We start from the raw sequence: 16714 nt of genomic DNA on the forward strand, positions 1-16714 counted from the left end.
ACTTGCCTGTCTGTTGCAATGAGGTCCTAACCAGTGTCCATATATCTTGTTTCCTTCCAATCCATTCTTCACACAAGAAACCTTAAAAGCAAGTTGGGACATTGCTCATAAACATGGCTCAAAAACATTGTTTTGAGAATAGAAAACAAACTGTTGGCCTTTAACACTCTGCGTGGTCTAGAATCCTGTCTGCTTCTCTGCTACGTGGACTCCAGCTTGGTGCCTCTCCAACTTTACTATGGCTATGCCTCTCTTGTGGATCTTGTTAAATGCAGGCTGTAATTCAGTAGTTCTGGGTGGGGCCTGGATTCTGTGCTTCTAACGAGCTCCTAGGTGATGGTGACCCTGAGAGCAAGGGTCCAGCTCCTGCCTTTCTCCCTTCTTTCTGGAAGAGCAGGACGTCTGCCCCCCCACCCCGGGAGGAGAAAACATCCGCAACGTGACTGCTAGTAACCAGCTTCCCTCACAGGCAAGGGATCTTTACCACAGCTCCCTACCATTTTGTCTGAGGCGCAGCAAGCCAAAACACTGACACGCTGAGGTTTGCAGCAAAGAGGAGGTTTATTCACAAGGCAGCCAAGCGAGGAAGTGACGTGACAATAGGTCTCAAATCCGCCTCCCCAAAGGCAAGGGGCTTGGGGTATCTATGGGATAAAGAATAAAGAAGCAGGGCAGTATGAGGCATAGGGAGCATGAGGAAAGGTGATTGGAAAAAGGTGTGCTCGTCATTGTTCTGAGCTGGCCTAACTAGGCTACGGGGCTCAGCACATTCTCAGGCTGTAGTTTTCGGCCCTCTGATGGCAGGAGGTCAAAAGGCACTGGCCCAGGTGGAAGATCGGTGGTCCTCTCCAGTCTTAACCAGCTCAGCCTAACTAGACACAGCTGATTCCAAGTTCCTGGACAATACCCGGGGCAAACATCTTATTGCTTATGCTACATGCTATTTGGAGGACGTGCAAGTGTTCAAGCTACCTTGAGGAGTGAAGACAGGATTTGACTAATCCTTACACGTGGTTTCGCCTCCAGATGAGCGGAAGAGGCCTGTAGGCTGAATCTGGCTCCTGGCACCTGGAATTGGAGGCAGATGGTTCAAAAACAGGCTCTCCCACCCTCTGTGTTATCTTAGGTAGATAGACTATTGAACCTTCCTGTGCCTGTTTCTCCACCAGCAGCATGGGGACACTCAGAGTCCCTCTCTTGGGGGCTGTTATGGGGGTTCAGTGAGATATAGATGCATGCACAGGCACACGGGAGACACCCAGTGTGTGTTAGCTTCCTGCTTACTTTTATTAGGAGACCAGTATTGTTAGAAGATTTCTGGTTTGGACAACAAATTAGATAGGTGGTCATTACTATAGTTTATGCGACAGCAATTCACATTACCATTTGCAAAAAAGCAGTTGGTTGTCCAGTGGGGATTATAAACATCCATTTACCATGAGCTACTGAACAGATACTTTACACAGTAACTACTTCAAGTACTATTTAAGATCAATTCTCTATGTTGTCTTAAGCAGTTGTTAACCCCCAATTTCGTGAATAGTACCAAGTAAGTCACTTGAACATCAGCTAGAGCAATCTATTTCACTTAGCAAGCCTAAAGCTATAGTTCAACAATTTTATTTACTGTTCTATGACAAAAATTACTCTCAACAGCTATGCCCTGGATAAGTAATCAGCTAAAGCTAGTTTGACTGACCAAATCTGATTTACTGAGTTAATAAGCCAGTTGATTTAGAAAGGTCTAACGTATATTTCTCATCCATTCAGCATTAAACTGTTTCCCATGCCTAAAATGTCTTTTTTCCCATTCGTACCTATCCAAATTCCTACTTCTGTGCTGTAGGGCTTGGCTGAACTACAACTGCCTTTAGTGACACTTTTCTCACCTGCACAATTGGAGATAATTTTAGTCTCCTCAGGGGTTACCTCTGTTGTGACACTTGACGATTTGGTGGCATATTTTATTTTATTTTATTTTATTTTATTTTATTTTGTTTTATTTTATTTTAAATAGCCTTCCATTACTCCGTGCACATCAAACAGTAAATGCTTTCTCCTAGTAAAGGTGCATAACAATTTTCTGAACTCTTCTGCTCTGGGCAAGATTCATAAATACACCAGGCAAACATAGTGAAAGAGGAGACCGTACTTGTGTTATTATCAGTTGGATCTTGATACCTTAGTGTGACTCTTAACCAAGGATTATGCAGTAATTAAGGACACAGGTTAAAGTTGTTTAGAGTGTGTCCTAAAGTCTCACTGGCAGAATTTAAACCTCTACTCTGGAAATTGTAGACCTGAGACAAATTACTTTCCTAAACTTCATTTCCTACATCTGAGGAAGATAATAGTATCTACCTTGCAGTAGACTGAATAGTAGTACCATTGCCCCCAAATGTCCACCTTCTAATCCCCAGAACCTGTGAATGTCACCTTAAATGGCAGAAGGGACTTTGCCAATGGGATGAAAGTAAGGGTTTTGAGATGGGGAGATTCTTCTGGCCTACCTGGATGGACCCAGATGTAACCACTGGTGTTCTCGTAAGAGAGAGGCAGAGGGAGTTTTTACTCCAAAGAGAATGTGATGATGAAGTTGGGGTTGGATTGATGTGGCCAGAAGTCAAGGAATGCTGTCAAGGAAACAGATTCTCCCTTAGAGCCTCTAGAAGGTGGATGGACGGCCTTGTCAACTCCTGGTTCCAGCCCAGGGAAACTGGTTTTGGACCTCTGTCTTCCAGAACCATAAGAGAATGAGTGTGTTTTGTTTTACGCAAGCTCATTGGTAGTAATTTGTTACAGCAGCCATAGGGAACTAATGCGTACCTCATAGGAACTATTTCTCCAATGAAAATGTGTGACTGGAAACACACTTGGTGGCATGTCTGACACACGGTAGGTATGCTACTGTGGGTAGTTCTTGGAAACTAAAGCCTTGGTTTTTGAGGAATCATCAAAACCAGTACAATGGTTGCCATGTTCCTCCTTGTTCATCCTGGTGACAAACCTGTAGAGAGAGCTCCATCCTTTCCCACAGAATACCCACCCCTAGTACTTATAGGGAAGAGGTTATGTCTCACTTCAGGCACCTTCCTCTTTTCCTTTCTACTTTTTTTTTTCATTAATCTTCATCCAACTGGCCTTTCTAAGTTAAAAAAAAAAAACAAGACAAAACCATTTCTCAATGGATTCAGATACTACCCCAAGTTAATAATCCAACCATGTTCTTGTTCTTCCGGGTCTCATCACCAGAAATTTCTGAGCTGAAATCCTCTCTAGTTTCTAGGATCAGTCACTTTCTAATTTCTCCCTTCTCAAGTTCAGAGTCTTGCCAGTTTAGTCCCTTCCCTAACCACAACATCTAATAAGGTGACACAGCAAAGTGATGAAAGTCTCGACGGTCTGGTTTTCATCCTGGGTTTCTGCCCGCTACTTACTGTGTGGCATTAGACAAGCTATTCAACCCCTCTGGGCCTCAGTTTCCCCCAAAACAGGTGAATATTATGAACATTACCTACCTATAGGGTTGCCATTATGAGGATTAAGTGAGTTAATATTTGCTAAGCACTTAGAAGATTACTTGTTATAGTCTAAGCACTACAGTTGTGCTTGTTAATAATAATAAATGCAATTCCAAGCGTATAACTTACTCAACTTTCTGTCATAACTTTGAAGTGTTGGTCTATCTGTTGGCCAGCGTTGCAGGTAAATGAGTCGAGGCATGGGCTGAGGCATTGCTACCAGTGAGTGGTGTGTTCCCAGAACTAGGAACAGCCGTGTGAAATAGGTAGCGGTTCTACATGGAGACAGGGCAGACTGGAAAATGACAGCGCTGGGAAGGAGGTGTGGTGTCCATAGGTTTGGTGTCAGAGCTGCTGCCTGCTGAAGCACCGATGCCGGCCTAAGCCGTAAATGGGGTGGGGTGCTGGGGAAAACAGGGGCAGAATAGAAAGGGAAAACAGGGGAAGAAGGGAGAAAGATAGCCTAGGGAGGAGGTGTGGTGTCATTAGCTTCGGGGTCAGAAGTGCTGCCTGCTGCAGCACCGATGATACCCGAAGCCGTAAATGGGGTGCTGGGGAAAAGGGGGGCAGAATGGAAAGGGACAACAGGGGCAGAACGGAAAACGATAGCCTGGGAAGGAGGTGTGGTGTCCATAGCTTCGGGGTCAGAGGTGCTGCCTGCTGCAGCACCGATGACACCCGAAGCCGTAAATGGGGTGCTGGGGAAAAGGGGGGCAGAATGGAAAGGGACAACAGGGGCAGAACGGAAAACGATAGCCTGGGAAGGAGGTGTGGTGTCCATAGCTTCGGGGTCAGAGGTGCTGCCTGCTGCAGCACCGATGACACCCGAAGCCGTAAATGGGGTGCTGGGGAAAAGGGGGGCAGAATGGAAAGGGACAACAGGGGCAGAACGGAAAACGATAGCCTGGGAAGGAGGTGTGGTGTCCATAGCTTCGGGGTCAGAGGTGCTGCCTGCTGCAGCACCGATGACACCCGAAGCCGTAAATGGGGTGCTGGGGAAATGGGGGGCAGAATGGAAAGGGACAACAGGGGCAGAACGGAAAACGATAGCCTGGGAAGGAGGTGTGGTGTCCATAGCTTCGGGGTCAGAGGTGCTGCCTGCTGCAGCACCGATGACACCCGAAGCCGTAAATGGGGTGCTGGGGAAAAGGGGGGCAGAATGGAAAGGGACAACAGGGGCAGAACGGAAAACGATAGCCTGGGAAGGAGGTGTGGTGTCCATAGCTTCGGGATCAGAGGTGCTGCCTGCTGCAGCACCGATGACACCCGAAGCCGTAAATGGGGTGCTGGGGAAAAGGGGGGCAGAATGGAAAGGGACAACAGGGGCAGAACGGAAAACGATAGCCTGGGAAGGAAGTGTGGTGTCCATAGCTTTGGGGTGAGATGGGCTGCCTGCCTGATCTGAGAAAAGCGAGTGAAAGTGGGAGAGCTTCTCTCTAGCTGCTAAGTCTTCTCAAGGTCTAGCACGCACTGAACACTGGCCGGCTCAGCCTGGGTGTTGACATTGCATTGTACGTGTCACAGAGCAAGGGCGGGTCAGGGGGTGGTATGGGGGCCCCACACAAGCCCAGCCCCTGGAGAAACCCGGCCCGAGGGCAAAGAGCCCGAGCCCTTCTGGGCTTTCTAGCGGCTGGGACTTGTCGCTGTGGGTGGCAGGTGTTTGGCACCGGATGGGCCACCATGCTGTTGTGGGACTGTGGAAGTCTTCTCCTCCAGAGCTCACCCTGCCTGGGCACCGGCTCTGCAGACCCCTCAGCCCTGGCTATGTATCGGCCAGCCCTTCCCCGCAACGGGGCCCAGAGGCCAGAGCCTGCCCAGAGCTGAGTGGAGGAGGCACCCAGAGTTTGCCAGGCTGTGGCCCGCCGCCTACGTGGACCTCCCCAGCTTGTCCACGAGCCCTGGAGACAGGAGCGCCTTCTCCAGGGCTGCTGAGCTGCCAGCATCACCATGAGCCAGGCGGTGCAGGTTTCTGAGCAGGGGATGCAGAGCCCTGACGCGACTGGATGCTGCACCCCACGATGTCCCTTCCTGGCAGGTAGGTTCTTTCTTCACTTGTTTTTCGAAATTTGGTAAAAGAACATTTAAACCTTCGACTGTTCTTCAGGGTATACAGATGGTAGTGGCTTAGCCGGGATTCGAAGCAAGCCTGTGTGATTCCAGAGCTCGTGCTCTGGACTCTGGTGCCTCCTTATCATATATGCTTCATGTGTTACTTTTAGCCCTAAGTGCCATACCTGTAATGAACACATACACTGCCCTGTAGGAGGTGTTCTTTTGTTCAACGCGTGAATTGGTCATCCACCACACTGGCTTCTAATCTCAGAAGATAGGTCAGGGACCACCAGTTGTCAGCATAGCACCATCCCACATTTCTAATTGAGGCTTGCAGCCTAGATTTGTCCCTTTGGTCTAGTTTGAAGGATCCAGGTATGTAAAGCTTATATTCTAGATAAATCAGGGGCTCTCCTGAAAGGAATTCATCAATGAATTATTCTGTATGGATTAGAAGCCAGTTTCTCTGGCCTTCCTGGAGTATATCCAGTAAGGCTTCTCATTCATGTCTAGAAAGCAAATATATCATTTATTGCAACTTCAGCATGGAGCGATGTATTGGTTTAAAATAAAGTACGATCAACACAATTTGGTCATTGTGAGTATGCCGGCTGGGTCCACTCTTTACTACACATATGTAACTCTAGAGCTTCTTACGCCCCATAGAGGAGACATACTCTTGTGTGTCTAGGACAAGGGAAACACGTGTTGTTATTCAGGAGCTGGAAGCTACAGCATGACAGGAAAGAACTGAAAAATCCTGGTCTTGGTCTACACATCACTTTACCTTGTTCGAATCTTGTTTCTTTGGCTTGCTTCATTGGAGTGTTTTCTCTCTCCTGGGACTGACATTGTGTGTTATATATCAGGCATGTAACATGTAGAAGTTTCAGAACCATATAGATCAGTGAAAATTTATATATTTTTGTTTAAAATCTATTTAAAATCACACTGGGCATAATTCATATATTCCAAAAGTAGTTTGACCCTCTGCTCATGAGATTCTTTTTATGGTATGTCAAAGCAAATTTGGACTTCCATCCCCAATAAACTTTGAGGTTGGAGGACACAAAAGCTTTTGCTCAGACCTAAATTCTGTCTGAAGAAAAAGGGTAACTATTATAAGCCCTTTCTAACCTCTCCAGGAGCAGAAATGATTTACAGCTATGGCATTGAACCATAATTTCTTGATCTCATTTGAGAAGAGCTCAGTAAGAAACCGTGTCTTGATTTTTGTTTGTTGGTTCCCTGTTTTCTCGTCTTGCTTACCAACAATCCACTGTAATCCATGAGTGAGTATGGCAGCAGGCTGAGTGTTCCCTGGAGCTCATTAAGTGAACGTTTTTTCCTAAAATGACTTTTGTCTCCTTGTTTTCAGCCCCTCTTCTTTCCTCTGTCCTTTACTATAACCAGGGCTCAGCAAAAGCTGCCTGGCTTTGTGCAGACCCTACTTAGGGTAGTCTTTTCTTCATTATTTTATTCATGGCCCCTCCATTTCATTGTTTGCCTTCTCGAAATGTGTTGAAATCTTTCTGTGGTTGATGACTTCCACAATGTCTTGGCTTTTATTGGTTGATTAATTTTGGTATTTCTGCAGTTTTATTTAAACATGGTTTCAGGAGGACCAGAAAGTAAATATATTTCCTAGTCTGCCATCTTGAGCTGAAAATCCCCGTGGATTTTAGCATCCAATGTTCCCATGGGTAAAAAACCCAACCTTGGCATTAATAGATGTACACTCAAGATTTCAGCTTTTCTTGAGCAATCACTAAGGATTTAATATGCGGTCACTTCTAATGGGAAAATAATAACTATCTCATGGCGTTGATTTGAGGATTAACTTAGATAATGGACAAGAAAATGCTTTGTAAGGTTTTAAAATCTATAAAAAATGTTTTTGTTATTATTTGATTGGTTGCTATTTCACCTTTAGCTGACAGTTGTTTGTGACCTTGCTTATGTGAGAAAATGCCTTCTGGTTTATTGTTTTGAAAGCCAGATGATATTTTTCAATAGCTCAGTGGAAATGGCATCATTTGTGAAGTTGAAGGGTGAAGGCATAAATGTTTCTTGACATTTGAATCAACTATTGGTCTTCTGGGGCTTGTCCTTATTCTCCTGCAGTCTCTAATCAACATGGCATCCAGAGAGATCCTGTTAAAACATAAGTCAGATCATGTCACTCAAGTCTCTTCAATGGCTTCTTCACAGGAAAAGCAAAGTCCTCAAAGTGCCTCCACAGCCCTAGAAGTCTGGGCCTCTGTTTCCTCTCTGACGGTTTCCTTCTCCTCTCCACTTTGCTCCCTCTGTTTTCCACACACTGACATCCTTTCTGCTCCTTGGATACTCCAAGCCCACTCTTGCCTCATTGCCTTTCCATCTGACTGTTCCCTCTGCTTGTACTATTCACTTCCCAGATATGCACCTTGCTCCCTCTCACAACCTTAGGTTCCCTCGTAAATTTTATCTTCCCCAGAAAGCCCTCAGTGATCACTTAGTTTCCGATCGCAGCCTCCTCCTACCAGCTAACAATCTCCATCCGCCTTCCCTGCTTGCTGTTTTTCTCCAGCACTTACCTGATATACTAGTTATTCTACCCATTTATTCAATTTTTATGTACGTATTTACACTTATGATTTTATATTTGCTTCTTTACTTTTGTCTCTCCCCTCAGCTCGAGAGAGGCTATATTCATCTGTGTTAATCACTGCTGTGTTTCCTGAACATGCCTAGAAAACATCCTGAAGAAGGGTGCCTGAAATTTGGTAAGGGATCCATCAATTTTCTCGGCTGAATGAAGAAATATGTTCATAAATTAATGAACAAATCTCTGGGGTTTCTGAATTAAGGACTAATGGGAAGAGGAAGGCAAATGGTTGGGACAGGGTACTGCAAGAAGTAGTATTTGGAGTACTCTGATAGCTATCCTAATAGATAACATTTTGTTCATTTAAATAGTTTGAACGAGAGAGCTGGGAACTAGGGACACACAGCATCGAGGTTTTATAATGCATTCCGTAGAGTTCTTTTCAAGTGTGTTCAAATATCATTGAAAATATATGCATGCATATAAACCTCTGTTACTTGATTTAGTGCTTTACAAGAGCCCCTCAAGGAAGGGGTAGTAGCAACTCTCAGTATCCTTCCTTTATGATGAGCTTACTTTATTCAAAATTACATCATAATTTATTACATCATAACTATTATTCAAAATTACATCATAATTTATTTGTAACTGTGAAACTAGACTTAGTTATTTAGTAGACCCCCCCTAGAAACCTATGACGTTAATAAAACCAACAAAAGTGTGTTCAGTTTCCAGTGATACACACACTACAGACTCAATTATGTGTCATCCATTTGAATGAAGGGAAGAAGTGATTTAACAAACACAGAGCAAACAGAATATGAAGTTTTGTCCTCCATTAATATTAGTAATGGATAAAGTGGGCTCCAACGCCTTCAAGGTAGCTTGAGACCCATCATCTGTGTGTCATGGGCAGGGGGATGCTCGGCCAGGATGTCTTTCTCTGTCACTGAGAAAAATTTCCATAATATATAATGATACTTACTGAAACAGATATGGGGCATTTGGGTAATTAGGAATCCGTTAGCATATTTTTCCGGAAGCCTTGACTACAAAACGAAGATAGTAGATTTGGACACTTCCAGCTATGCAGAAGTTGTTTGGGTATTCATCTTTATGCCGAATGCAGTAAGCTTATTTCATCTCTGCAGCTTCCCATATACCATTTTCCCACCTCTGTTTTGTGTTTGGAAAGACTTTTAGAAATTGAAACTCAAGTTAAAAAGTGAGTGACGGGCTTCCCTGGTGGCTCAGTGGTTGAGAGTCCACCTGCCGATGCAGGGGATACGGGTTCGTGCCCCGGTCCGGGAAGATCCCACATGCCGCGGAGCGGCTAGGCCCGTGAGCCATGGCCGCTGAGCCTGCGCGTCCGGAGCCTGTGCTCCGCAACGGGAGAGGCCACAGCAGTGAGAGGCCCGTGTACCGCAAAAAAAAGAAAAGAAAAGAAAAGAAAGTGAGTGACAACTTAAATGATATATGGACTATTTTGCTGACTTACAAGAGCATGCAGAATTAAATATGACCCAGTTGAAATGTTAATTTTATTTTAATGTGTATATTGGGGTGGAGTCTTAAAGGTGCCAGAAAACAAGCATTCACCCGTCCTGTTTGGAACTGCAGCACACAGGCACCTTCAGTTACCAGTTCTGTTCATTCCACAGAATCGTCTTGGGAAAACATAACTGTTTTTTATGTACCTGGTATATATCTTAATTAGTTTGAAGAATTTCCCAAATACCTGTTAATATGTAGTTCTCCAATTCCAATCTTGCCACGTCCTGTACCAGTGACACAGCACATAGGAGTTTTATTTCTCTTTCTTTCTCTGGGTTGCTGAGAACCCAACGAAAGAACAATGGAATGGCATCAAAGAGATCAGGGTTCTTGACTCAGATTTGCCATAAAATAATAGTGTCCTCTTGGGAAAATTACAGTTATTCTAGGCCCCTTTCCTTTTCTTTACTTTGACAGAGCTGCACTAGATGACCCCAAGTAACACTGCACTCTTTGCAGTAGTAGCTTAGACGTTATTGGTTTTCTGAAACAAATGAAGACAGTGACACAGGAAACTGTGCAACATCTCTGTGACTATGTTTTCTTAGAGTTGCCTCCATTTTACAGATGATAAGATGGCTGAGCACAGAAGTAGGTGTTTTGACCAGAGGTTCCAGAGTAGATGGAACTGAACCACAAGTTTCCTTCATTCCTGAAGCTCACTTAGCCAAAACATAGGCTTCTGAATATTAAGCTGTAAAGCATATTATCAGTATGCTTTAAAAGAAGCGGTTCTTCTAGGATTTCTAATTACTAGCAGGCGGTTTTGAAATTCTTAGAAGATCATCTAATTTTGTGAGATTTACAGCTCTATTTTCCTGTCAAGCAAGTTGTATTAGTGCCAGACAGTCATCTGAGCTTCTGGATGCTTCTCTGAACCTCTTGAAGTTTTCTTCTTGCTATCTGAAATTCATGCCAGATAAGCCTTTTTCTAGAGCGTATGTACAGACTTGTGTATTTTTATATAGGAAAGCGATGCAGTGAGTCAAGTCGGGGGTTAAGCCCTCATTCTCAGAGTGGTATTGAGCTCCTGGTGAAATATAATCATCATTTCCTCAGAATCGAAAAGCATTTATCTCAGGTGTATAATCCCATTAACTATTTATACATTTACGTATGATACATGTATTTATTGTACCTACGAGGTGTGTTCTCTTTGGGAAGTACAAAGCTCTTAGAGACATAGGTTGTTCAGTTTTTTGTTTTCCCACAAATACTGTGACCCTTTGAGCAGGAAGGTCTATGTTTTACTAACATCTAGAGCAAGCAGCTAACACGGTGTCTAAGATGTAGTCAATAAATATGAAATAGGTAAATGAACACATTTCTAAGGAAGGGCCAGGACATGAACAAATAGAAAATTTTCGTTTTCAGTCACAAAGCCACAACAGACATAAAAATGATACAGACAACAAGTGCTACGGTCATTCAAAGAAGGCATAGAGTTGATACAACAAGGATCTCCTCTATGGCACAGGGAACTGTACTCAATATTTTGTAATAACTTATAAGGGAAAAGAATCTGAAAACGGAATCACTGTGCTGTACACCTGAAACGGACACGACATCGAAAATCAACTATATTTCAATTAAAAACCAAACAAACAGACAACAGCAACAACAAAAAACCAGAGAGGTCATAGAAGTTCTTATGAGATTCCAGAAGAGAAGAGAAGCCAGATGAGGACGGGAGAGGAGGCTTTTGAATCAGTTCAGAGGAGAAGTCACAGAGGAACTAGTCTTTGATCTGAACTTGAGATTAAGATTAAGATGAATTAATCTGAATTAATTAAGACTGCAACACAGGGATATTACAGATGAAGGTAATCACATAAACTTACTCTACTGAAACTTGCAGAGGTTATGAGTGTTGTTGAAGATCCCAAAGCAAGTGCACTGTGGAATCAGAATTTTAAGTGAGGCCTAATGAACTAAAAACAAAGAAACACAGAAACAAGCCCTTCCTGTGACACCACGTTGCCTTTGAAGTCGTTTTTTTTTGGCGGGTTGGCAGAAACTGGTTCCAGTGTTTCTTGCAGGAATGACTGGCCAGAGGACTGGGCGTCGTAGCTTCCTGCCAGGCGGCCGAAGGTCGCAGGCAGGTGGGTCACTGGGACACACGCGGAGGGGCTCCTGCCCGGCTCCCTGGCCGCTCAGTGCCCCTGCCCCAGAGCGGGGGTGGGGGCCCCAAAGCAGCCTTGTCTGAGTCCCCTGCCACTAGAGAGAGTATTGGCCCAACACTTGTAGAAAACGGGGACCTTGCTGGCAGTTCAGTGGAGGGACACAAATAAATCTTTGCCGACTTTCTGCTGAAGCTCACGAGGGTTCACTCCTAAGCCTCTTACAAGGTCAGCTGCCGAGGCTGCGAGAGATGAGTCGGGGCTCGCCCTCCACCACGGGGAGATCGCTGGTTAAAGCGCTCACGAGGGAGTGAACCGCGTGTCCGCACCGACATGCTCGGGCAGACCTCGTCGATGCCTTCTGTTCGGGGTATGAAGCCCTCTCCTGCCTCTTCCAGGCTCTCTAGAAAGCATGTGCAGAGCCTCCCACCCCACCCTCGGACTCCGCGGGCCACAGCTGGAGGGACCAGCCAAGAACCGTGGCAGGAAGAGGCCAGAGGTCAGCGGGCCTCGGCCGGAGCCCGTCAGTCGGTCCCCATTCACACACCACCAGATGATCCTCTTGACCTGGGCAGTAGCCGCCAACCGACCGCTGAGGTGAGCCCGGTGCGCGCTTGGCTACCTGGCATGGCTGGGAACCCCGGGATCTCCTGGCAGAGGCGGGCATTCTCCTGGGCCGGGTCCGCGGGAGTCTGCGTGTGCAGGGCCTGAACCACCTTGGCCAGGACGATCTGGCACAGGTTGAAGAGGCCTGGGGGGCGGGAGGAAGGAGACGGGGGGCTGGCACCGTGTCCAGGCCGCGCTTTCCAGCCGGGCAGACCGGAAGCCCCCTTCCCTTCCCTCGGTCCGGCCGCATCTGGGTTGGCCTCCCGGGACTTGATGAGCTTGTCCAGCAGCTCCTGAGGGACGGTGCTGCCCGTGCCCCACCAAGACTGGCAGCAGCGCCAGGGCCTCCCAGGGCACGGCGCCCCCGGCCCCAGAGCCTTCCCTCTGGTTCTCTTCACCGGCTGTCACCAGACTTGCATGCAACGTTCTTTTCTTTTCTCTTGTCGTCTTTACGTCCCTCAGCCACGCAATGCGGTGAAGCCCTGACGCTCGCTGCCGCGTCGATACACCCTGAGAACACGATGCTCAGCGAGAGAAGTCATACACAGAAGGACACACAGGGCGTGACCCCACTGAGGAGAAACGTCCAGAGCAGGTAGATCCACAGAGTCAGCGAGTGGGTTCCAGGTTGTCAGGGGCTGGCGGGGGGACGGAGTGATAGCTAAGGGCGTGAGGGACATTTTCGGGGTGACGGAAATGGTCCAAAGCAGTAGTGACGTCTGTACAGCTCAGTAAACTGTCCCCACACGCCCCGGTGCAGCGTGTGAGAGCATCGCGCTCAGGATGAAGGGCTGACCACAGGAAGACTGAACGAGCAGTGGGTCCTGGGCCCAGACGCTCAGCTGGCGCCCCCCACGTGGGGAAGTCACGGGGACTTGCTGAGCCTGCACGGAGACTGGCAGCAGCCCCCGAGCTCACAGGGCACTGCGCCCCCGGCCCCAGAGCCTTCCCTCTGGTTCTCATCACCGGCTGTCAGCAGACTTGCAGGCAACGTTCCTTTCTTTTCTTTTGTCTTTTTTCAAGGCAACTCTTGAGTGCATGTATTTAACATGCAGGGAACCAGCCCTGACTCCTTGATCTGGGTCTTCCAGCCTCTAGAGCCTCGAGGACATCCATTTCCGTTATTTACGCGCCCAGTGCCTGGGGTCTGATGATGGAAGCTGACACCGAGGGCGTCACCACGTGCGGGGTGATGTCAGTGGAAGAATCCCATGGCGAGGGCCTGCCTGAGGACCACGCACGCCCGGGCCCTCCCCGCCCCCTGCCTGCAGCCCTGCGCCTGGGAGCGGAGCTGGTGCATCGCGTGCCCGACGTCGTGGAAGTTGGTCTCCCGCTCATCATGCTGCAAGCAGGGAGGGCAGGTTGGGCGTAGGCTTGGTGAAGTTGGCCACCATGGCCGCGATGGCAATCTGGCAGCTCCCATCGTGCTGTAGGCAGCCCGGCTGCAGGCCGAAGCAGGCCGCGTGCCCGGACTTCCCCACCCTGCGGAGGGACGTGGATGGGGCCCCGCTTCCACAGAGGAGCCCCGGCCCACGGCCGACAGGTTCCCCCACGCACGCACCGAGGATAGAGATCAGGTAGAACTTGCCGATGGATGACCTTGCCCGAGGCCGCGTCCCAGACCGTTTAGAGCCTCACGTCTTCGTGACACATGCTGGTGCCCTCCTCCAGGTCGAAGGTCAGCCCCAGCAGCTCCTGGGAGATGGCCAGCAGCCCGCGTGTGAGCGCCTGCATGGGGAAAGCCTCATTGAGCAGGTACAGGTTCACGTGGTAGCGCGTCTCCTCTCCCTGGTTCATGTAGTAGCGCAGGTCCCAGGCGTTGATGGGGCCGTCCAAGTGCAGGCCCCGCCTCTGGCACTCGGCCTTCTTTAGCTCCAGGATCACGGCCGCTCCTGCTCCCCGAGGGGCTTCAGCTTCTGGGCCAGCTCACCTGCGGGCGGAGGGGAGAGGCTCGGCTACGTCCCTGGGGCGGCCCCCCAGCCACCCCCGACCCCGCGCCCCTCGAGGCAGAATGAAGGGTCTGGGAAGGTGACCCCCAAGGGCTGACACAGTGGGGTCTCAGGCAGCACCACGTCCGGTCAAGGTCCGCCTGACCCCGTCCCCACTGGGACTCAGGGGGAGGCGGTGTTACCTAGGACAGTGGCCACCACCTGGCTGGTCTTGTCCATGTTCATCTCCAGCACGGAGTCGGCATGCGTGCGGAACCCCAGCAGGCGGGACTTCAGGGCCTGCAGCCTCACCAGCTCCCTGAGGATCACGCAGTTCTCCTGGAACCCAGAGATGGAAGGCGCTGGGGACCGAGGGCCACGGCCTCCCCGCGGGCCCCGGGCCAGGTCTCTGCAGGCGGGCAGGGCTCCCAGGCCACTGGCGGGCACAGCCAATCCCCCTCCCTCCTCCTCCTGGCCCGGATTTCTAGACACTTTGGTGCTGTCCTAACACGTGGTCTTTATTAACACAGGTCCTTTTGGAACCAGAAACGGCATGAACGTGATGGCTCTAAGGCCAAGGGCAGGAAGAAATGCGGCCAGTCTTTCCAGGAGCCACCAAGGGGCCTCCCCGGGCTCAACAAGACAAACACGGCTGCCGTGCAGACAGTGGCTCAACCCCACGGCGCCCGAACACCCAGCCCCTGGACGGTGAGACAGCTGTTGCTGCAGGTGGCCCGTGGCTCACTGATGAGGCCCGGCCCCAGGCGTACGCCACCTTCTCTGGGGCCACCTCTCCGGTCTGCAGTGGGGTTCTCCTGGGAGCCCCCAGTCACCACAGGACCAGCGTGGCCTGTCTGTAGCCCAAGAAGGTGGGGACACAAGACTGTCCCCCGTGCCCCCCGCATCACCCACGAGGCCGAGCGAGCACCAGTGGTGTCTGCGGGTAAGATGAAGGGCTCACGCACAGCCCCCATCTACAGAAGCACAGACTGCAGCCACCTGCGCTATGGAACAAACACAAGTGTCCGTGCAGGACCCGATGTCTGACTGTCAAGGCCATGCCCGGGCCACAGTGAGAAGGTGCATCCCCCATGCAAGCCACAGAGAGGGGATGGGGGGGCCATCTGCGATTCTGAGCTCATCGGGCATCACCCCAGAGGGAGAGGGAGAGGGAGAGAGGTAGACAGAAGTACAGAGGGAGAGAAAGAGAGAGGGAGGGAGAGACGTCTCTCCCTTCCCTGGGGGTTCTCTAGTGCAGCCAAGGCTGAAAACTACTGCATTTTGGGAGATGGGTCCTCGTGGAAGAGTTAAATAGTAGCTCATGGCATTATCCACACATACTAAAAAGGCCCCAAATCTTGGGGAGTCAGGGAGGGGAGTGTCGGCTGCGTCGTAAACGAGGAGAGATTGGGCATCAGGGGAGGTGCCTGTGCAGCCTGCGCCCAGGGCCCCGCAGACTTCATCTCCCAGCGGTGGTCCTGGGCTGGAAGTCAGCGGGGAGGTCAGGCTGTCCAAGCATCAACGTTGACTTCAGGGCTGATCTAAAAGGCGCCTGGTGTTTGTTGAAGCAGAGAAAAGAGAAAGCAGTAGGGAGAGGATGGGAGGGGGAGGGGGAGGGAGCCCCCCTCCTCAGCACTTCTACCGCTCTCCCTCTCTCTCTCCCTTTCTCCCTCTCTCCCTCTACCTCGCTGCCTCTCCCTCTCCCTCCAGCTCTCCCCCTGCCTCTCTCCCTCCCTCTCTCCCTGTCCCTCTTTCCCTGTCCCTCTCTCTCTCTCCCTCTTTCCCTCCCCCTCTCCCTCTCCCCCTTTCCCTCTCCCTCTCCCCTTCTCCCTCTCTCCCTTCCTCTCTTCCTGTCCCTGCTTCCCTGTTCCGCACGCTCTGGCTCTACCTCTTTCCCTCTCCCTCTCCCTCCACCTCCTTCCCTCTCTGGAGAGGGAAGGAGGTGGAGGGAGAGGGAGAGAGAGATGGAGAGGGAGGGGGGAGAGGGAGAGAGAGATGGAGAGGGAGGGGGGAGAGGGAGAGAGAGATGGAGAGGGAGGGGGAGAGGGAGGGGGGAGGGGGAGAGAGAGATGGAGAGGGAGGGGAGAGAGATGGAGAGGGAGGGGGGAGAGGGAGAGAAAGGGGGGAGAGGGAGAGGGGGGAGAGGGAGAGAGTGATGGAGGGAGCGAAAGATGTCTCTCCCTCCCTCCCTCCCTCCCTCTCTCCCTCCCTCTCTCCCTCTCCCTCCCTCCTTCTCCTCCCTCTCCCTCTCGCTCCAACTCTCCTTCTCCCTCCGTCTCTCCATCTCCCTCACTCCCTCCCAGAGAGGCAGAGATAAGGCAGAGGGAGAGAGGGAGAGGGAGAGAG

The 16714-nt window shown here is 49.7% G+C and overlaps 2 protein-coding genes across 2 annotated transcripts; one reads left to right on the top strand and one right to left on the bottom strand.

The window, feature by feature from the left end:
- Positions 1–997: 997 nt before the first annotated feature.
- LOC132522667 (thimet oligopeptidase-like) lies at positions 998–14608 on the bottom strand. The gene is given in 5 exon segments (XM_060153224.1): positions 998–1068; positions 12457–12746; positions 13570–14326; positions 14329–14370; positions 14572–14608. Coding segments are annotated over 5 exon segments (1197 nt in total).
- On the top strand, positions 14203–16387 carry LOC132523811 (uncharacterized). Its single transcript, XM_060155498.1, has 2 exons — positions 14203–14773; positions 14899–16387. Exons 1-2 carry the CDS (start codon positions 14607–14609, stop codon positions 15413–15415), a joined length of 684 nt encoding a protein of 227 aa, XP_060011481.1. The 5' UTR covers positions 14203–14606; the 3' UTR covers positions 15416–16387.
- Positions 16388–16714: the final 327 nt, after the last annotated feature.

This window comes from Lagenorhynchus albirostris, chromosome 7 (assembly GCF_949774975.1).
Source record: "Lagenorhynchus albirostris chromosome 7, mLagAlb1.1, whole genome shotgun sequence".
Classification (NCBI taxonomy): domain Eukaryota; kingdom Metazoa; phylum Chordata; class Mammalia; order Artiodactyla; family Delphinidae; genus Lagenorhynchus; species Lagenorhynchus albirostris.